This window comes from Glycine soja, chromosome 8 (genome assembly GCF_004193775.1).
Source record: "Glycine soja cultivar W05 chromosome 8, ASM419377v2, whole genome shotgun sequence".
Lineage (NCBI taxonomy): Eukaryota > Viridiplantae > Streptophyta > Magnoliopsida > Fabales > Fabaceae > Glycine > Glycine soja.
The window spans coordinates 7,010,900-7,034,698 of record NC_041009.1 but is presented as its reverse complement, the minus strand read 5'-3'; the positions used below and the strand labels follow the sequence as shown (position 1 = coordinate 7,034,698).

The 23,799-nt window shown below is 32.5% G+C and overlaps 2 protein-coding genes across 2 annotated transcripts; both read right to left on the bottom strand.

Annotated features, from left to right (window-relative positions):
* Window positions 1-2,401: 2,401 nt before the first annotated feature.
* On the bottom strand, window positions 2,402-6,233 carry LOC114421533 (serine/threonine-protein kinase BRI1-like 2). The gene has a single exon (XM_028387496.1). It carries the CDS (start codon window positions 6,054-6,056, stop codon window positions 2,646-2,648), a length of 3,411 nt encoding a protein of 1,136 aa, XP_028243297.1. The 5' UTR covers window positions 6,057-6,233; the 3' UTR covers window positions 2,402-2,645.
* An 11,016-nt stretch (window positions 6,234-17,249) lies between these two features.
* On the bottom strand, window positions 17,250-23,153 carry LOC114421532 (transmembrane 9 superfamily member 3-like). The gene is made up of 7 exons (XM_028387495.1): window positions 22,907-23,153; window positions 22,651-22,691; window positions 21,711-22,296; window positions 21,460-21,597; window positions 21,217-21,373; window positions 20,621-21,105; window positions 17,250-17,781 (listed from the first exon to the last, which is right to left on the bottom strand). Exons 1-7 carry the CDS (start codon window positions 23,092-23,094, stop codon window positions 17,562-17,564), a joined length of 1,815 nt encoding a protein of 604 aa, XP_028243296.1. The 5' UTR covers window positions 23,095-23,153; the 3' UTR covers window positions 17,250-17,561.
* Between the last annotated feature and the right edge of the window lie 646 nt (window positions 23,154-23,799).

The following is a 23,799-nucleotide window of genomic DNA, read 5'->3' as shown; positions in this document are numbered from 1 at the left end:
TGATGAGGAATGGAGTGCACCAAGAATTTTCTTAACATATTTTCTCTTTCTTCCTTTCTTTTCCAACTTGTCTTATCTTGGTTTCTGTTTCTTTGTCATTTTCTACTAATGTTACATTTTTTTATTGTTAACTTAAAACTAATTCTTGCCTAAAAAAAAAGAACCTTAAAACTAACTCTAATAAAAGTATGGAGAAAAAAATTACCAAAAACTATACGAAGAAAAAATAATAAAAGTATTTTAACCATATATCACAAAACCTGTTTAAAACACGTTGTATATTGTGTGCCTGGTAGAAATGCATGACAGATATTAGTTTATGGCTTTATGAAATCTTTGACATTACACTTCCTTTTTTTTTTTTTTGTTACATCTTCCTGTTGTCTATTAGAAAAATTAATTTCTTATGAAAATTTTAATAGATTGATAATGGCCTTCTTCTTACCGGAATACATGCACGGTTGTATTTGTACTTTTTTTTTGGTGAGCTGGTTGTATTTGCACTTCTTAATCATTTAATGTCATTGCATATTTTGGATTTGAATTCAATAACATTGATTAAGTTAGAATAATTTTGTGCTAATTGATTTACACGGTAGAGATAATAATAGTAAGTTATTTTGAGAACAAAATAAGTTAATTCAACCCTGTAAAGGGGGTTTTAGGATGGTGCGTCTGTGTAGCATCAACGTGTGCATTTGTTTGTTTGTCGACTGGACTGTGAGAACTGGATCATATGTCTTCGGCCCATTTGGCCTTTTTCCGTTTTGAGTGTTGCTAGATGCACCAGCTTTGTTGTTGGTGCAACCAGCATTCTTTGAAAATGACAAAATTGTCCCTGCTAATTTCTCCCCTTACGGATCAAGTTGATCCGTAAGTCTTAAAAATCAACTTATGGATCAACTTGATCCGTAAAAGACTTACGGATCAACTTGATCCGTAAGTCTTAAAAATCAACTTACGGATCAACTTGATCTATAAAAGACTTGCAGATCAAGTTGATTCGTAAGTCTTAAAAATTAACTTACAGATCAATTTGATCCGTAAGAAATATTTTTATCTTTTCGTGGTTAGTACTGGATGTACCAACAATAATGTTGGTGCACCTAGCAGCACTTTCCGTTTTTAGCATAGGTATAAGGTATCCAGGAACTCCCCGGAAACTAAATGTGTTCAATTTTATTTGTTATCTTCACATCATTCTTGAATAAACATGAACAAACATCCCAAAAAAAATCTTGTAAAATCTAAGTTTATCGTTTGTGATAAAAAGAAAATTGTTAAAAAAAACTTAAATAAGATATTCAAAGATTCAAATTGTAATAAAGTAGGACCAATGGTCTCACAAAAACAGTTTAGTTGTGAATGTATGAAATATATAAAGAAAATGCGCGGATTCAAAATCCTATTTGGGTTTCTTTTTGTATTTTTTATGAGCTACCAAAGTGATAGACTTTTTTCTTTTATTATTTTTTTACAAGAGAAATAAGTCTATTGAAAAATGGTGTGCCAACTTATTGGAAGTCTTATAGTTTAACAAAGAACGCTTAAAGAAAGTTTTATATTTACACAATCTCCAAAAGATTATTGATGATTTTAACTTCTAACATGTTAAATATATTTTTTTAATTATTTAAAGTATGAAACTTTGTCTTACTTTACCTGACCAACTCTTTTATTTTATTTTTTTTTAAAAAAAACTCTTTTATCTTTTTCATTTTTTATGTCTTGTTTCGTGATGGACATTATTTGGTAAAAAAGAAAGAGGAGAGATCAAATTATTAAAAAAAAAATATAAGTTTGATTCCTCTTCTTTCATTTAATGAATATAATATTTTTAATGTATAATCAATCTTTGACCATTTAAATTTATTTTTGGAGTAATTTGATTTTTAAAATAAAATAATAAAATCACTTGAGAAAATTATTGGTAAATGTGAAAATCCTCATACTAATTATTAATCTCCTTAAAAATAATTAAAAAAACAAATATGATTGTTTTATTAATTTTGTTACATTTAAAAAAAAAATATTCTTCAAGCATTTGATAAAAATATCAATAATCAAGAAGATTAACTTGGGTTTCCATAAAAAAGAAAAAACTAAGAGGGCTTTGTTAACCATTTTTCTTTAATGAGATGGTCACTCTTCAGTCTTCACAGTACAACTTTTTTACACAATCGGTCCTCATTGTAGTTGCATTTAACCTCCACTACTATGACTGGGTTGGTTCTAACGAGGAAATTTTGGATATAAAGATTTATTGTTCACCTCACCCAGTCAATGATTTGTTAAAAACAATTTCACCATAGCATGGTGAATCAACAGGTCATAATTCTTTTGCATATCACCTTTGTGTTTGATGAATTGCCTCAATCGATTGGATTAGATCACAGCTTAATTAATTTAACTCGTCTCTTGGTTCTGATTTCATATGCAATTACTGCAATGTTAATATTGGTTGGAGTTACATAGTATCACTGACAATAAATAGTACTAAATAAACACAACAAATGAAGAAAGAAATTGAGAAACAAGGCACAATAAACTCAGTAATAACAGCTGTAGAGACTAGAGAAAATCTTACAAGCCTCATTTCATATCTTCATTCATTCTTGTGTCATAACTATGGACAATAACATGGTTCAAGCACTGTTGCTGCTTCCATCAGTTGATCCAGGCATAAGCTCTCTCAGCATTGCGACTACCTGCAACATGTTTGGCCTTCTTGAAGGCAAGTCATCAACACACTGCATAGTGATCTCTAAATATCTTATCATCTCCTTCACTTCTTTGGCTTCTGCTTCTGCTTCATCAGTTCCTTGAGTGGCCAAAAGCAAATCATTGTCAATCACTTCCATTTGCTTCCCTTCGCAGATCTTAATCTTCGCCCACCCCACCAAGTTGGTGTCACCAAAGTCCTCCTTGTCAGTAGGGCGTTTACCACTAAGCAGTTCCAACATCACAACTCCAAATGAGTAGACATCTCCCTTGGCAGTGCACCTGAAACTTTGGTAGTACTCTGGGGGAACATATCCAGGTGTTCCTGCTAGTGTGCTCACACTAAGATGTGTGTCAAGGGCACTTATTAGTCTTGCCATGCCAAAATCTGAGACCCTGGACTCCATTTCATGGTCAAGTAGCACATTGCTTGATTTCATGTCTCTGTGTATTATATGAGGGATGCAATTGTGGTGCAGGAAACAAAGTCCTTTAGCAGCACCTCTTGCAATCTTCTTCCTTTCTTCCCATGTCAAAATGCGTCGATCACGTGTCTTGATCCTCCCATGAAGCATCTCTTCTAGGCTTCCATACTCCATGTACTCATAAACAAGGAGCCTCTCCTCCCCTACTTTGCAGTACCCCAACAAAGGGACAAGATTTCTGTGCTTGATCTTCCCTAAGGTTTCCATCTCTGCCATGAATTCTCGATCGCCCTGGCAGCTCAGTCGAATGAGCTTCTTTATGGCGACACTCGAGCCATCTTTGAGTGTGGCCCTGAACACTTCACCAAAACCACCACACCCAATGAGACTTGCTGCTGAGAAGCCATTTGTTGCTTCAATCAGTTGTGAGAACTTGAGCTTCCTCAGCTGCCTCTGAAATGTAGCCACATTAATGCTTAATGGCTCTTTCTCTTTGTCAATTTTCCATGTTGTAGCAGCATGGCATGCTTGTAAGCTATTGAGAATCTTGACTTCCTCAGCCTCCTTCCTCCTTGCGCGCATTGCAATTGCCCACACAATTAAGATACATACAGAAGCAACAGAGATGAGAATTCCCATGACAATGCTGTTTGCCCATGTTGCAGTTGCTGATTTATGGCCTCCTTTGCTAATATCATCACTTGGATTTGTTGTGGGTTGGCTGTTATCATTCTTGCAATCAGGCAATGGTACCCCACAAAGGCCTGGGTTATTTGCATACTGAGAAGCTGGAAGTGTACTTAGTTGTCCCCTAGATGGAATCTGCCCTGTTAACTCATTGTTAGATAGATCAATTTGGACTAAGAATGAGAGGTTTGAGAATGAGTCTGGGATATGACCCTGCAGTCTATTGTGTGATGCATCAAACACACCCAAATTTTTTAGCTGGCCAAGTGACGAAGGGATTTCTCCAGACAACTGATTGTGAGATAATTCAAGAACCTGTAAAGCCACCATATCTCCAAATTCATCTGGGATTTTTCCACGGAGCTCGTTATAGGAAAGATCAAGATACTCCAGAGTCTGGTACTTGGTGAACAGGCTGAGGACAGGACCAGAATAGAGTCTTGTGAAATCACAAGTCCTCAATGTTGGAACCTGCAAGAGTCTTTCAGGTCGAATACCGGAGAATTCTAGCAAACCTCCAACCCCTTTACATGAGTTTCCAACATTTCTTACAAACACCAAAGTGTTCCCTGAAAGGATACCAAACAAGGATTTTGCTCCTTGCTGCCTTCCAAGTCTTGGAGGGATCTCTCCAGTGAGCTTGTTGCTGTTCAAGTCCAACCACACCAAACTGCTGCAATTTGCTAGCTCTGATGGTATCTCCCCAGACAGGCTGTTGTTTCCAAGCTGCAAAACTGCTAACCTTGTCAAGAGGCCAAACTCGCGCGGTATTTCGCCACTGAGTTCATTGCTTGTCAGTGATATCCATTCAAGATTGCTGCAATTGAACAACTCAATGGGAATTCCGCCTGTGAGGTGATTATTATTCAGTATGAGATCCTTGAGATTCTTGCACTGGCCCAACTTTGGTGGAATTCTTCCTTCCAAGCCATTGAACCATGCTATTAGCTGCTCAAGATTTTCAAGTTCTCCAAGCTCATCAGGGATTGTACCATTGAGATAGTTCAGACTAAAATCAAGTGTCTTCAGCTGTGAGCACTTTGACAGTTCAGCTGGGATTTTTCCTGTAATGAGATTATCTGGCATTCTCAGCTCCTCAAGTGAGGCTGCTCCTGGACATAAATCTCTGGGGAGAGATCCATAAAATTTATTTGAGCTGAAATCCACAATCTTCAAATTTTTGCAGGAAGATAGTGAAGATGGAAATTGACCAGTGATAGCATTATTTCCCAGCCTCAGTTCCTGTAATGATCCAAGGTTCTGAAAGATTGAATCTGGTAACTGCCCTGACATATTGTTGTTAGATATATCAAGAAGCTGCAGCCAAGTGCAAGAGGAGAAACCAGATGGGATTGAGCCTGAGATGTTGTTGAAAGAAAGTTTGAGTTCCAAAAGGGAAGCACATGCATTTCCGAATTCAGAAGGGATCCAACCAATAAGTTGATTGTGGGAAAGATCCAAAGTCTGTAGTTTGTTTAGCTGACCAAAAGCTTTGGGGATATCCCCAGAAATCATATTGTTGGCTAAATTCAAATTTTTAAGGCTGGTGCAGTTTGACAAGGATAGTGGAATTGAGTCTGACAAACGGTTTCCTGATAGATCAAGTTGCAACAAGGAAATGCACTCCATTTTCAGGCCAAAAATAGGCCCTGACAGATTGTTGGAAGAGAGGTCAAGGACCTGCAGTTTATCAGAATTTTGAAAGAAATTTTCAGGAATAGGGCCTGTCAAGTTGTTGTAAGAAAGATTCACAACAACAAGATTTGGACACTTGGAGAACAGGTTCTCAGGCACAGGACCTGTAACTCCACCAAAGGATAGATCAAGCTGTGTCAAACTATATGGGAGATTAACCAAAGAGGTAGAATTTACAGAAAATGAATTCAAAGACAATTTCAGAACAGACAACATATCTAAAGAAGACAAAGGGTCAAGAGATATAGTCCCAGCAAGGTCATTACTTCCACTAATATCAAGCTGAGTAACTCTTCCAAGGGTGCAAGTGACTCCATACCAGCTGCATGGATTCTTATTCAGCTTCCACCCTGACAAAACTCCACTTGGATCCTTCTGAATCATCCTTTTGAACATGAGAAGAGCCTGTGCATCAGTCTTGATGGAGGAAACTGCTGCTGCACCTTCAGTCAAAGGAAACAAAACAGTGATCACAAGAAGAAGTGTCACGGTGAGATGAACCAAAAGCTGAACATGGTTGTTCTCCATTGAGAAAACAAAGCCAGAACAGAAGAACACAGGTCTGGGAAGAGAGAGACCAGCAAAGATGTTGCAGAGGGATATAGATTAATGTGTGTTGAGAGGAGAGAGGAAAGACACAGTGAGAGTGTGGTGAGTATGATGAGAATTTGTTGTGGCTAGACCTTTGAGAAAAGGTGCTGTTTTTTGTGTTTTATAAAATTTAAAGGAGGGAATGTGAGAGGGAATAAGGTTGTGTTGTGTGCGGTGGGTACGTACCGGTAAGTATGTTGTACAACTGTTATATTACCGCATATTTTTTAGTTATATTGGTGATTATTTTTTTAAAAAAATTATTTGACCATCTTAATAAAATTACATCTCTTAATTATATTTTTTTATTCATAAAACTTTAATTTAAAAGATAAAAACAAAGTTTCATTTTTGTTTATTATGTTGTAGTGTAAAGTTTTTAATTTTATTGATGATTAATTATTATTGAAAAATCTAATTGATCATTTTAGTAAAGTCTCATCTTTTAATTACATTTTTTATCCATGAAATTTAAATTTAAAAAATTATTTAAAAGATACAAAGTCAGTGTCATTGGGAGAAACATATGACAGTATTTTGGTATAATAAAGCATAATAGATAAGTGAGAGAATTTAGGCTGTATTCGGTAGCGCTAATAGAATAAAAGATCGAAGATGGAAATGAAGCGATGAAGTTAGGTATAAGAGAATAAAGTTACAGTTGGTGGGCTCAAAGCTTAAAATTTTTCTGTTTCCTGTGATTTTTAAGGTAAAAAAATCGATTCTTTTGGGGGGGGGGAATCGATTGTTTGGACCAAGAAAATCAATTTCCTTTGGTTTTTAGGTAAAAAAATCGATTTTCTTTGGCACAAAATATTATTTGTCACTTATTTATCTTAAATTAAATAATACAACATATTATTTTTATTTTTATTTTAAAAATTATTTAATTCATTTATCTTCTCTAAACGAAACAAACTCCTAATTAACGGAATGGTTTGAGTTTTGGTAAAGGAATTGGGAGCCAGAGACAAAGGTCTGTATCTAAAGATCGGCGCTATAAAAAAAAAAAAGAAAAAAGAAAAGGCGCTGTGCTTGATCCAAGAGTCACTATCTGTCAGAGAGCGTGAGAATGTTTCCACATATACATAGTACAACTGAAACATAATATTGCACCATGTCATATGTCATGTGCAATATATCTGCTTGTTTTCTGATTTGAAGCATTGTTTGTCTTCCAGACATTCAAATCACCTATATCTGCTTTTCTATTTTACAGAATCACGTATAGCTCTCTGCCTATTGCTTACTGATTTGGTAAATAAAGCATTATATTTTAAAGTTTAATTAGACTTCTAGTTTTAGCTCTTTTAATTATAAAATGTGCAATTTTGTTGTCAAGTTTTTTTCTCTAACAAATTAAATTATTTTATTTTAAAATAAAATAAACTTATTTATTTGTGTAGTTTTTTTTTAAAAACATATTAAATTGTCATTTTTACTCAAAATTATAACAAATTAAATTATTTTAAACCGTTTTTCATTTAAATCCCATCAACCAAAACATCAAATTTAACCAAAAATACAAGAAAAAAACCCCCCTCAATTACGTTCTTTGAACTCTAATCTTACTTACATCCTACCAAATCTTCAAATTTTTAAATTTCTAGTTTTCAAATTATTTTATATTCCAAGTTCATTATAAATTAACCCCCGCATATTTGGATGGAAAGTAAGATTTTGAGAGTTTTGAATAAAAATAATAATGGAAGGACTAATTAAATTTGTTTGATTTTATAAATAAAGAGAATTAATTGGTTAAAAGAAAAACTCGAGAGACCAAAACTATACATATTTAAATTAAATGGTCAAAAAATACAGTTAAACTATCTCTAATCTTTGATAGACATAACAAGATTGATAAATAAGCAAACAAAAAATAAACATAAACAGGCTCCCACTATTGTAATTTTTATTGTTATTGATATTGATAGTGTGATAATCTTTACTGGTTTCCAGTTGCACTCAAACTATACTCTCTGGACTGTATTTGTAATGGAACTCTACTGATGAGCTTTTCATCAGCGTGATTCTTTAATTTAGAATATAGCCTTCAAAAGAATTAAAAATGTTTTAGTGAGGGCCCCACGTGTTGAAATGTGAAAGGAAAAAATGATGATAGTGTGTTATGGTTGAATGTTTCCTGGGAAAAAAAATTGTAGGTAGAGTAAATTAAACAAATGGAGGGGCCCCCACCAAATGAAGCAACATCAATTAGCTCAGTGTTAATGGCATGGGAGGTGATGATGCCCCTTTTTGTGCCTTTCTCATTCATTCTTGCTTTGCAAGCAGTTGCATTATAAATATATCACTACACTATTCGCAAATTGAACAGTGACTCGATTCAATTCACCCTAATTAATTTTTTTAAAAGTTTTAACTTTTTAGCTGGGTTTGGGACCATCTCTTACTTTGCTACACACACTCTAATTAGCACATTCTGCTTAGTGAATCCCTGTTGAGTTGTTCTTCACACCAAATCAAGATTGTGTCCGCAAGTGGTGATTTTTTTTTCATATATAAGAGGAAATATTGAATCCTCAATTTATTTAATGTTTTATTTATGTGTCTCTTGGAGAGGAGCTCATAGAGTGTGAGAAAAGAGATTTAATTATGAAGTACTTTTACCACATCTTTTTAAAAGATTTGAACCAAGTTGATATTTATTGCACAGATGAAATGGATTCTTCAAGAATAATACATTTGCAATGTACAAGAAGGAAAGAGTTTCATATCTTTTTTTTAATCCTTCCAAATTAAAGATAATATAACATCTATAATAATTTATAGATTATATTCGATCAATTGAGTTAAATTTTGTTAAAATTCTTCCTTCAATTCATATATAATCTATAGTTTGTTGTAGAATAATGGTTAACTACTTAACTAAGTCCTGAATTGAGTTTATGACAAAATATATAACTTAGGTAGCTGTCGAAAAAATGAGTCAATTGGAAGATCGAATAATGAAAAGAAAAAAAATATCATGCACGCGCATTTCCGCAAATCTTGTAGCCGTATCAACTAAATATCATTGTCGTATGAAGTAAATTCACAGTCAAAAGCATCGAAAACAAAGACAAATTATGAAGTACTGTGCCCTCATCGTTTGGATCAGTACAAATTATGGTAACCGACAATTGAGGATCCTAAGAGGAGAAAGGAGTATTTACGAACTTAGCATCTAACATTTTAGTTTCAATATGTTTCCGCTTGTTGAATTTTACCTGAATCTCACTAGTTTGAAAATAAAGATCTCTTAATTAGGTATTATTTATTTTGTGTAATAATTATTAACTATATCAAATATTAACTATGTTCATTATAAATTTAGGCAGCTTGAATTGAGATCTAATACATTACATTAAAATTTTAATCATCTGTGAGTAATTTTATGGTCTAAATTTACTCTTCATAATGTGCTTTTAATTTCATGACAAATACTTTCTAAAAAGAACTTGTAGTCTTAAATAGTTTTATGATGCATTTATGTATAATTAATTTTTTTCATAGATAATAGGTATTATCCATTGAAAACAATCTTACTGAATAAAACTATTATAAACAATAAAGTTATTTCTAAATATTTAACATAATTACATAAGATGAAAACTTAAGTTAAATTGAAATAACTCCGTGTAAGTTAATATTTATGCTTAGTAATAAGTATGATTGGTTTAGTTTTAAGCTAAAAGAATATACAGATTATTTAGATATAAGCTTATACATTTTGGTCCATTAAGTGTGTGTAATGATTTATTTACTAACCCCGTAAACCAATCGCTATTTTATATATTTATCCTTGATTTTCTTTAAGAAAAAGTGTTTGATGTATTTCTTTTGATAATCATTTTAGTAGTGTGAAGTATCTACTGAATTTATTAATGACTAATTTTCGTCAAGAAATCTAACATCACCTTTAATGAGATTTATTAGTTCGAATATGAGACTTTATTCAAAAGAATCAAGTCTAATTCTACAAGAATCAACAATCACTTGTTTGATTTTTGCTTTTTTAATTATGATAGTAAAAAAGGGGGGGGGGGGGGGGGCTAAGTTTCCGCTTTCCTCAAATTAGGTCAAATGGGAAGACCCAAACACTTAACTAGCAATTAAGAAAATTAGCAAATATTATCTAACCATTATTTTTGGGAACATGCTTAATGGCTTCTGTCTGTAACTGCTTTCTCTTGTTATCTCTTGGGTACCTCTTATACCCTTTATCAATGTTAGTCTTTTTGCTGTGCAAAAAAAAAAAAAAGCATGTCATTCACAGATTGCAAATTAATGAGGTACTTCTATGTTTCCAATTTAATCTAATATCTCTTGAAAACTGATGTAAGAGTGATGCTCTTTCAATAAGACCACTAATTTTGTAGCTATTAATTAAGAGTAGAAAGAGGGCTAATAGGATCTCTTTGTGTAATTCACCGAGACTTTAAATTGGAGGTAGCTAGGATTACCAAGACTAAAATTGATAATAATAATAATAACCTAAAATATGCAACCTTCCATGAGTTCCATACTTCCATCCAACTTCTCTACTTTTTATTGAACCGAGGCGATTCATCATTCATATACTCAAAAAAGCTCTAAAATATAATTCCTAGATTTGAATATTTGAAACTGACATGGATATAAATTAAAGCCTAGGTGTTCCTGCTCCTGTTCAGGTAGCGTGTTTCGAATTCTCATGGTTTTGGTCTGGTGGGAAGTTACAAGTGTCCAAGGATATGTCCTTCTAAGCAAGGAGGATATTTTAGAATGTGTTAGAAGTAATTTAATCCTACAAAATCAGTATGATAATTTTTTTCAATATATCTCATCGTGTTTTATGATGGGTAACCCACTTAATTAATTTAAGATAAGCTTTAATATTATCTTAATATGAAAATCTAATTTAATTCTACGAAATGTTTAAAGATGAAAAATGTTTTTATATATATATATTTTATCTTGACATTATCTCTAGTCACTCGTGTAATATAGATTTTTTTCAATATATATATATATATATATGCTCATGCTGTCTACAGTTCATGTTCATCCTCTAATTTGTTAGTTTGAACCTCCATATATTACATAAATTTAGACTAATTGCACTTTAAAAGCTTCATACTTTTCGGCTAAGGTTGTTGGGTTTGTTCAGGTTGTGTGAGTTGTGTGGGGTGCCATGCTTCTCCTAGTAAGTCTTGCATAGTCCATTAAATATGTGCTAATGTGCCCCGGCTATGACCAATAGACATCAAATTCACGTTGATTTTTTAATTAGTCTTTGAGTCATTTATATAAGTCTTGTAAATAAACTAAACTGTGGGTTACTATCATAATTGAGCAAAAGATTGTAAATACTGTAATTGTTTACTTTGTATATGTAATTAATTAAGATTTAATATCGCACATTAATATGATTAATTTCAGCATCTACATGTATGAGGGCATTGTTCTCTGTGTGTGTGTTTTTCACTCTTCTTAATACGCAAACCCTAACTCGAGATCTCTACCCTCCTAAATACATCCAATTAAATTGAAGTATTTTTTTAGGAATGGATTCATGCATGCTATATATATTGACTTGCATATATATACACATATATATGTATATAATATTAGTTAAAAGTTTATACATTGTTTGAAATGATCAATATTATATAATGGAATTGATGATATCACTTTGGCTGGCTTTACGAAACGAGGTTAGCACCGCCACGCGGGAAGGAGAAAACAATGTTGCTAGATAATCACATCACAAGTATACCTTCAATAATAGCTGTATTTCTCTTCCTTTACATTTTTTTTTTACTTTAAACAGTTTTCTACAACAAAAATGAATATTGTAAAGTAACAATGAAATATTCACATAATAATAAATATCTGGTCATTACGACTAGGGAAGAGAGAGAGAAGCTCACTTTCTTGTTGTGTGATAGTATATCGATATTGAAGGATTGCATTTTGACCAAGAGAAGTTGATGTTACGGGAAAACTGCATGATAATTATACTTACTATTATTAGTTTTCAATATGGTGACCCCTTCGTAATCATTTCGAAGGACCATACTAAGGGATGACTTTGGTATGTAGAAGTGAATTATTTTCGGGGCACTTCCATAAATTTGAAATGTAAAAGCCTGAAATACCTTCATCAGTTCCACGTACGAAATTTCTCATTGCTCACGGAGACACAGACTGGTAATAATGATATGGACATTCAATATGTTTTACTTTTTATTTGTATAACATTAAATAAATAAACTTATATTGAGTTCATGAGTTTAATAATTCTTTTAAGATTGAAGATTGCAATTAAGAAAAATAAACACTACTTATTAATTATTATTAACAACATCTTTAAAGGCTCTAACCAATCTGATACTGATACTGATAAGTTATGAAAATGTGGGATGGGGTTTTTTCTTTGTTCGAAGGCTCTAACCAATCTGTTTAAAGGCTTCAAACACTATCATCATTTCTGTTAATATATCGATGTTTTCGTAGACAAAAACAAAGGAACTATACAACCTTTTTTCTAGTTACATGGAGTCACTTGAAGAAAATTTATTTGCTGCTTCTTTTTTTGTTTTCATTTGATCTAATACAAAAACAAACTATTTCCTCTAACTGAACTTTTCTTCTATCTTTTGTTTCATATTTCTTTTATTATAAATTTTCCACATAAATTATATCCACTCATCTATGTTAAAGCTTCTATTCAAAGCAGTTATGAAAATTTTAACAAGGACGAATGAGTATTTCTCAAGGGAGATATTTATAGTATAATAAATATAAAGCAAAAGAGAGAAGAAAATCGAATTAAATTGAAGGAAGTATTTGCTGTTCCTATTTTATATAAAAAAAGTAACAGAATTTTGTCACATTTTGTCCATCTAACAAAAAAAGTAGAAGGTTTATGGTCACTTCATAAAAAGGAAATTCTAGACAAGTTTGTAATAAGAAAATTGCACTTGTATTTTGATACGGGATATGGAGATGTAACATATATATAATAACAAAATGATTTGTTTTTTGGTGTTGCTTTTGTATCTGATTTTGGTTCTGCATACGTATTTTTCAAATTGGAATTAATATAGTATATTAGGGATGGAATGTCTTAGAAAAATATTTTTTTTTATATTGATTGAGTATAATCAATATAAAAAGTTAATTTTTATATTAGTTATGACAAGAACTAATATAAAAAGTAATTTACTAAATTGATTGTGATTAGAATTAATGTAGGATGTTTCTATATTGATTATCTTTAAAATTAATGTAAAAAATCACTTTTTATATATATTGATTTTGAAATTGATATAGAAAATATCAACTTTCTGTATCGATTGATTCTATATCTACTCACAGAATTAATTTAGAATGAAAAGAAAAATCATGTTAGAAAACCTTTTAATTTTGTACTAGTGCTGAGTTAAAAAGACATTGGAGGTGACAATCTTATAAAATCAAATGTCAAATATGTATTGAGCAAGTCCCAAAGACTAGTCATTCATCAATGGGTTAAAAAATTTAAGTTGCCTAATGAGTATGCTTCAAATTTAGGCAATTGTGTCAATATAAGGGAAGCGTCATTGCATAAAACGGAAGAGTCGCGACTGTCACGTATTCATGCAGACGCAGTGGTTACTTCATTGGAACAAAATGTTGCATTCTACTCTTTACCAGATTAAACTTAATTGGGAGCTTATTCACTTTTTTTTAGGAAACTAATTTCTACATCTTTACCTATATGTTATTGTGTAAATTGGAACAAATTTTCCTTCTAAGCTTTAACAGTTCATGAATAAAGAAGTAAGAGAACTTTACGAGAAAGAGAAGAAAAAAATGGGAAACAAAGTCAATTCTTTAATTTCATAATAATTCACTTTTACTTTCTCTTTTATGTGATTGCATATAAAATTTGGCATGGAAGTTGGAGAAGATTGATTGATTGAGTTGTGGTGCCAGTGTGCCACCAAGGCTAACTAACAAGATTACGTAACTTTTATGAAGTGTACATTTATATACGTTCACAAGTATTGCAATGAAATCCAATCAATGCAACTATATATTTACCTTACTAATTTCAAATGTATTCAAAGTACTTAGTATATTTTCTCATTGAGAAGGATCCCAAAGGGGGTGGGGCTTTTGATGCAAAATATGTTAAGGAGTAAGAGTAAGACCAAGTTGTCGTCCATGGCACGCCGGGGACCGACTGACATATCACTTCCCACTAATGGGATTTTTTTTTTCCTCATCATTGATTGTGACCCAAAAGCCGTATCCTCTCTTCTTTTTTTGTCTCTCAAATCCCAATATTTTCTCTCTAATGTCATTTTGTGCATCTTTGCAAAGAAAATGTGGCCATGAATGGCCTTTTCAAATGATAAAAAGATAATTCCCTTGGCGTGTAAGACTTGAGTCCCTTGTTGGATAGATAGTGTTTGCCCTCTTTATGGCCTTTCTTCCATACATATCACATTATAAGTTTGTCATACTCAATCATGGTATAATATATATATCTTTGATCTTGGACATTATTAATATCGATCCTCTCATGTATACTTGCTTTTATTTTGTTTTATCTACTTCAATTATTGATTATATTCTCAAGTTGACTTCCGTTTTCATCTGTTTGAAACTTTTCTCACAGAAAATAGATTGATATGAACAAAGTTAAAAATTAATTTGGCAAATATGCCTTTGTATAGAGAAAATATGGTGTGGTCCAGAACATTTATAATTTACCCGTCAGAGTAACGGGTACACAAACACACTTGTGTAATTAGAATCATTGGAAACTGAATGAATTTAATTAAAATAAACAAAATAATAACTGATCAAGCTAAAAGGCTAAAAATTGAAAATAAAGGTAAAAGTAAAATAAACTCATTCCGAACTGGACTGAAAAATATTGTATAATTGACAAATGACAATTACAGAATTGACAATTGGTTTAAATTTTTTATTGCATTGGAAATCCTACGAACATTGACCATAAGTATGAATTTTGTATTTATATTCTTTAATTTATATGCATTGTGTAAGTGTGATTATAACTTATCAGCATATATTAACTACCACGGTATGGTATCAATGTCTGTATGTCATCATTGTTAGGAATATAACAGACCTATACGCCTCGTGTTTTTGAATTGGCAACCTTCTCTTGTTACAAAAAAAAGAAGAAAAAAAGGGTAATATTTTTTTTCCTTTCCGTATTACTGTGAAATAAACATCCTTTTGCTAGAAATCGATTCTAAAACATGTGAAGAGATAGTGAATAACCCACCAATTATTAGTTAGGGTCTCACAAATGTAATTCTAACTTTCTCCCCAAAATAAAATAAAATAAAAGTAACTCGTAAGAAGTGGATAAAAGAACTCTATTTATATAAACAAGATTGATCATTTCTCAATATTTAATCACACTCTAATTTTAAATCATCTTGTATAATAACTGTAGATTTCATAAATGTTAATTAAATTGGATTCATAGATAGCAGTCAAAAGGTATATATTATTGAATAAAAATTGGTCACACCACACCTTAAAAAAAATAAAAATTGGTGATCACATTAAAACTATCTAACTTTATGTGTATAGATTATTTCTTTTGACTTAATTATAATTTTTATTTCAACTTTTTAATATTTTGCAAATTTTACTTCCAATTTTTTAATTTAATGTATTTTACTCAAACTTTTAAGAATTTTGTGAGTTCTATCCTTATGTTTTCTTGTGCTGTAACTATTGTAAGTGAGGTAATTGAGTTTAATTTTTAGGTATTACAAGTATAAAAATTATAATAGATATTAATTTTAAGATAATTATTATAAAAATCAGTAAATTTATCATATATAAACTATATAATAATTTATGGTTAACTGATAATATAAAATTTCTTTATACTATATAATAATTTATGGTTAACTGATAATATAAAATTTCTTTATACTTCAATGCATATACTATTTCGTTATAATAGTTTCCAAAAGACAAAAGGGAGTAATAAATGAAATGTAATTTACAATAGTTTAAGAACATATTATATCCGTAAGAAAAAAAAATATTGTAAATTGGTTCACAGGGGAATCCAAGATTCCAAGTACAGTGAAAGTAAGATTTGACTTTGTGAACAAATTACTACTACAATATAAAAGTTGGTTCATTGGGAAGGCAATATGATGGCCTTTTCATATATTTGATACCCCACTTCGTTACTAAGTGACGAAGAAGTATCATTAATTTGCTTTACTTAACTTAAAGCTCATACTTTTTGTCAAATCGTTTTCTCCTTCACCATGCTTTAAACAAATATTATTTTGGTCATGCAGCATTCACACTAAAAAGATTTTTTTTTTCGTCAATAATTTTGGTGTGGTGTTAGAATGTACATGCTGAACGAATAATTAAAAACATTACGACGAATAAAAAAACTGTACATGCTGCGGTCCGTAAACTGTTACCCTTTTTCTTTTATTTCAGAAACTAGAGACAAGGAAGAATGAGTAGAATTTATATAAAAAAAAAAGAGTGCAATTTTAGACTTTTACTTTTATTTACGGAAATAGTCACATTTTTCATCTAAACACAAAAATCTTCTGACATCAGTTGTTTTGTTTATATTTCCAGTTATTACTCAGTTTATATTTAATTTTAGGGAATCTTGTGACACTCATGTTTGCGATCTTACAACTTAATAAAAAAATTAAATTCAAATTAAAAAAAATCATTTTATTTTTTATATCATTATTTCATATGAATTATCAAATGTCAAAACTAATACTTGCATAACCGAAACAACGAAACCCTTAATACAATGATATAACTTTTTAAAATTTTTCAAATGTGTCCTTTATAGAAAACAATTTTAACACTTAACGCGTTCATCAACAAGAGTTTGAACTAGGAATTGTAACTTGGTAAAGACATTAGCATTACACACCAAAATTCGTTTTGATGGATAAAACGAAAATTTCTACTCTGAAATGAGTTAGTAGTGTTGAAAAAGTAAGGTTACTTAAATAAAAAAGCATTTTCTTATTCAAACCATCTTTTAGCTGGTATAGCCAGAAATGTATTTGCTGACTATAATATATTTCTACATTATAAACCATTTAAGAATATATGTAACTAGCTAATCATATTAAATGGTCATTTGCAGAGAAGACAATTAATTAGTACAAGCTACTTCAAATAAATTTCAGTGACTACAGTAATCAAAGTTAAATCCCATGGTTCCAAAAACTTCCTCAAGTGCAAGCCTGTGCAGTTATAGAGATAGCATGACACCAATTCATGAATAGAGTCTAAGCTTCTCTAGTTTCCAGGTACACACTATATAACCTACCTTATGACAGCAAAAGAAAAAAATAATAACAGACCCTTTTCTCTTCTCCTAACAGAAATAATATGAACTTTACCAACACCTTCAAACCCCAGCTACTCACACTTGATGGACCGGTATATGTGACGAACAAAGAGCAGGGAGGCACGGAATCCTACGCTACCGAGCATGAGGAAGAAGCCATAGCAGATACAGGCCATGTAACCAAAGAAGAACGAAGTTTGCATAAAACCAGACATATCTGATCGTGCATAGTAGTAATACAAGCAATAGCCGTAGATGAACAAGCCAGTTGATCCACCACAAAGGAAAGACCTATGGAAAACAAAAACATCAATGTCATCAAGTTGAAACCAAAGTGCCATGAGTATATAAAAAGCTTAAATTGACTCAACCTTCAAAAGATTCAGGACATCATTGTTAAGAAAATAATAATAGTATTGGGTAAAAAACACATTCCAGCAGAAAAAAGGGAAAATGTTATCGTAATAAAAGGCATGATAATGTACTAAACCATTAATATTTTCAGAATTTTTGGACCAAGAAAGCACTTTGTTTACAAAGTTGTGCCAAATTCATTCACTTAAGTTTGTTTCTTCGCCAAATTCAAACAAAAATGTTTTTATATAGGTTTAGGCATGTGCCACGCCTGGCATTGCCCATGTGCTCAGGTGGGCTGTGTCCCAAACCTTTTATAATAGGCCCAAATTAGTTTAGGTTTGAGCCTAGGCCCAAACATTTGGAGCCCACTAGGCTTTGGTTCAAAACCTAGCCACACCAGGAATGCAACAGATATTCCAAAAGAAAAATAGTAACAAACAATATTTTGTAGTTGCATCTGCATATGATGAGATTAATATCAAGGCAATTATAGAAAAACTATTCTCTAAATGATACACTAGTCCTATAAAAGCTAAATATTCTAAGGTACATCCCTTCCATTATACCATCAACAAAAGTCTCACCAATGCCACCGACTAGTACTTAAATAGGTGAGAAAACTAATGTTACTATGATTGCCTGGACACTTATCTGCTTGTTTGAGAAGATATAATATGACTAATAGGAAGTCTATTTGGACAAAATAAAGTCTAATACATAAGTACTGTTTATCTATTCAATCAAACAAGAAACACTGTTGTATTCTACAAAAACTCTGGTTCAAGTCAACTGAGATAATATACATGATTCATAGTCATTTTACAGAAAGTTGACAAATCAAGTATCTATGGTAAAAATCTTAAAATCCCAAACTAAATTGTAGTCAGTTGATGAATTAAACTAGTGTTCCAGAATGGGTAATGGAAAGGGAGAAAAAAGAGAACAAGGACAAGGAGAGGGAAAAAAACAGAGAGAAAAGAAACCGGCAACTTAACTCAAAGACATAACTAACATGCAGAGTAACCATGTTACAAAATTACATGCAGAATAACTAACATTAAACAAAATAAAAATAAATCCAAAGTTTAAAACTTAAAAGTAAAATCTAAAGATATGTTCATATGCTGATTTATGTCATCACATGTCTTCCACTCCTTATTGGGAACTTGGGATAACCATATCACCTATTGCTGATTAACTCGATATTAATTTTGAAGAGGGCCAATGAGGGAGAAGGGATCCCAAATTGAAGGTAATGGAGAGAGAACCAATCACATAAACTTCCTAATTCACCCTCGAGGCCTTCTAATCTCAGCAAAATTCTGATAGATAATTAGATATACATTACTAAAATTACATGCATTAGAATTGTAACATGAGAAAGTATTGTGGCATCTTAAATATTCCTTTTTTCTGGAACCAACATTGTCATGAACATACACTCTGCTGAGTGGGACAAAGGCCACTGAAACTATGTAACTTAAATCTAAATATTAAATATATGAAAAAAACTCCAATAATACATTGATTGCATATTAGAGTAATTTAGTGTATCTTGGATTATCATTTAGGACTAGTTTCCACAACTCCTTATTATCTCGTTGGATCAGTATCCTTATTTCCTTATATTTAATGATTAGTTTCCTTATCTTATTAGGGATTGTGATCTATGTTAGTTTTATATTTTGTAACATATCATATCAAGTCTATATCAATTTCAGAGTATCCAGTCACAGTTGTCTCTCTTTTCTTCTCATCAATCATGCATAAATTCCAATCACCCTTACTCAGTCAGGTTCTCTCTTAGTAAACTGCCTACCACTCCCATGATCTTTTTGACAATCACTCATCTGCTGCCGCTGTCTGCCACTGCCAGTGAACTTTTTTATAACCACAACCAGACTTGTCATCAGTTGAGCTACAAGCACCAAAAGTCTCAAATCCAGAAAGTGCAATGCATGAGAATAGATGTGCCAATATCATTTGTTGTGCTTCTCTCCTGCATACATGTCCAACAGCACATCCAAGTGTATGGGGTCTCTGATTGTGCCACTGTCTGTCACATTAGTCACCCGGCCACTTTTTACCCAGATATGGCCTCATCTCATCCAACCAACCACCAAAATCTAATCTAGCCAGACTTTCTTGAGCACACGCAGCCCATTTCCTAACCACCACTATCCTGTCAGTTCCGGTCCTCTGTCTCTGTTCACCACTTACAGGTAGCTGTTTAGCTTTGCCATTGTTTTAGCTACTGAATGACTTTTTTCTCAATGCCACTATAGCATTGAGGGAAAGAAAGTTGGAAACTTGGAATTACTTTAGCCCTGATCTCAATTAATACTTATAAGAAGAATAAATATAATATTATAAACTATTTCAATTGGAGAATAGTGGAAAGAAAAATGTACAACTTTTAGATAATAGTAATTACAATTTAATATTTATACTATAATTTAAATATTTTATTCAAAAAATATAAGTGTGAATATAATAAAGAATTTTTTTATATTTTGTGGAAAAAGTAGTGAAGATAGAGAAGTTATTTCTTGTTTTCTAATTAGTAGTAAAAATATAAATATGCCTACAACTACTTCTTTAAATTTCCCCCTCTTTTCCTAGCCATTGACCATATCCTTTAAACCAAGGACAATATGAAAACTAACTGAATTACTAATATAAGAGTAGATAATATTATTTCTAGTGAAAATCACATTACACAAACTCAACTCTCAAACAACTATAGAAGGTGGCAATAAGATAAGTTGCATACCTCCACCACCATTCATGATCCTCAGCAGCAAGTTGGAAGTATGTCAAAGCCACAGTGATGAAAGCAGTGACAATCAACAGAATAATGAAGACAATGAAGAGTATGCTGTAGATCGTATAAATTCTGTGGCCCCATACACTGGCAAAAATGTAGTACAGCTCTATGTAGATGGCACTAAAAGGAAGAAATCCTGCCATTGCCATCTGGGGAATGGTACTCCTGTACCAAGGCAGAGGTGGAATCTCTCGGGGATATTTTGTAGTGCGGACAGGTGCTTGGAACTCAGTTTTGCTATTTTTACCAGCAATACCACCCAACACAAGCAATGGTGAAGTTACCAATGTCCATATTAGGACAATCACCACAATTGTGCCAAATGGCAGGGCAGCAGTTGCACTATAAGCAATCGCAACTGTGTTAAGGAAACAGAACATAAGGAATAGGGGGCCACAAAAGAGGCATCCTGTCAGCAATAAGTTCCTAACCTGCCAAGAAGAAAATAAATGTATAAATCATCTAATTTCATTTCATAAGAATTATATAAATTAATACAGTCAAACCATGAACACCAATCAATGGAAGGAGTCCATATGTACCCAATTAGTCCCTTCAAGTTGAATATAGAAGGAAGTAGCAGTGTAGCCAGCGATGCCAGATGTGAGAGCATATATGACCACCAGTGCAGTAAATAAAGCGCCTCGGTTATATGGATAAAACACACCAACCAGTGCAAGCATAAAAATGAAGATTGTACTGCACAAGCATAAAGAAATTCATTATAATATAGAAAATGAAAAAAAAATCAACACAGGGAGAAAGAGCAATTAGAAGATTCTTACAGTGTGAATAATTGAGTACCAGAACCAAGGGCTGCTGAAAAGAAAGACTTGTACTTTGGAAACCGGAAAACATCCCCATGAATGTACTTCCATCCTGTCTCCTCTTGATCATCAGCAGCTTCCTCATCTTGAGCATACCTGGAGAAAATTACAGATAAAAACAAGAAACAAGTGGTGAAAATAAGATTAATAAAACAATGTTATTGGCAACAAGATGACTAACTGATGATAGATGAGCAAGAAAGTCATACTTCATAAAGTCATTCTTCAATACACGCATGAGAATGGTTGCCAGAAAACCAGTCAAAAGAAGAACTGTTACACAGGAATTTATGATTGAGAACCAGTGAATCTCCAAGTGATGTGGCAAAGAAGAAGACTGGGAGTATTTATCCATTCTCTTCTCAAAAGGAGTCTCTGTTTCCTTCCATTTTGCAGTGTACACGAACTCAACATCTACATCTTTATCCTCAGTCAGGTCCACCACAGAATGAGGGTCCATCCGGGCACTGATTTCAATGACTCGATCTTTGTTGTAATGAATATCGAACTGAATGTGCTTGTAAAGAAAATACTTGTACTCACTAGGGTCAGTTTTCCCTTCCTTGTCAACCGTCCCAATAAATCCCCAGATCGGCAAGTCATCATAGTACATCTGGAAATAATAGTCCTTCTTAACTGCTTCTCGGAACTGAGCAACTTGCTCCTTTGTGAGCTTCCTCTTGCATACAACCTTAGAGTCTTTCTCCTTCTTGAAACTAAGTTCATAAGGAGCACTAACAAGGCGATCGCCATTCAACACCTCACCGAGGGCTTCAGTCTTATCTTTCTCATGACCTGAAATTTAGATGTACTCATTTTACAATTACACATATCAAGAACCCAACTAAACAGAGCTACAAATTGACATTTTCTTCGTCCAGATGGTTCAATTCCCCAACTAGAGATTTCATTAAAACAAAAACACAAAGCAATCCAGTATTCTGTCCCTTCCTAAAACTGAAACACCAAAATTAAACTAAAATATCTCACAAGCTAAAACTGATCACGAGTCATCACACTCTTGTATTAATAATTAGATAGAGAGATAAATAAGTTTGACTAAATCAAATAACAAAGCTTCAATTTATGGAAGTAATAAATAACAAAAAAGCTGAAACATAAAATAAATTCAGATAGTTAGTTAGTCACCTGTTACACAGAATGGCAGGTCAAAGTACCGATACGTTTCACTGAAACCAACCAATCAAACAAACAAATGAGAAAATTAGAAAGACAACAAACTCATACAACACTGACGTAGCAATCGGATAAAATAAAAACACGAAATTGAAAACAAGATCAGATTTTGATGAGGACCCAGAATCTAAAACGGGTGAAACTAAGTGTTAGAGAATCATGGGGCTGATGGGGTGTGGTTGGGAAATGGGATCTCGAGGAGACGAACCTGGGGTTGTGAAAGGGACCGACTTTGTTGGCGTAAAGAGGAACGGAGTCTCCGTCCTTGTAACGATGATCGGAGGCATCGGATCTAACGTGGGGGGTTCCCTGCAAAGAGATCAGAATCGCGAGAACCAAAGCCAAAGTGCTCCTTCCCATTGCCGCTGGCGCTGCACTCTCGTTCGTTCTTCGCATTCAGATCAGATAGATAAAGAAAAAGAAACAGACAAGGACAACAAGCAAGCAATTTATTCACTACAATTTTTTAAGGAAATGACCAAGTTTATTTTAAAGTAAATAAAAAACAAAGTTTTGTCTTTTTTCTTTTTCTTTTTCTTTTCCCACTTTATAAATTATTTTTCTCTATTTTTTTTATATTTGAGTATATGCATTGCATGGTGACCCATTACATGGTACTATAGTCTACTATTAATTAGGCATTAGCCACCATCATTCATTAAAAAAATGATGCTATTTATTTAAGGGGATTTTCAAGAGAACAAATTACTTATTAATTAATATAATTATAAAAAATACTTCTTAATATAATTAATTAAAATTTAAACAAGATATTAAGTTTTTAAATAGTTGTATCTATAAATAATTTGTGCATACAAAATTATTTATATATTTGCATAATTCATTCATAATCCATAATTAAACACTAAAGAAATGTGAATCTTCATATAGTTTATATAGCTTTGGTCTCACCATGATTCTAACTCAAGTCAGTATTTTTATTTTTTTTAGAACACTCAAGTCACTATATGCGATAGTAGTTGAAGGGTGGGAAAATTAGAGAGACAAAAATTTGCTCCCATGTCTTACTCTTTTTATATTGAGTTTCTCCCACATCGGAGGTGTTGATTTTGTTGGTAAAACTGCATGATACCCCATCCT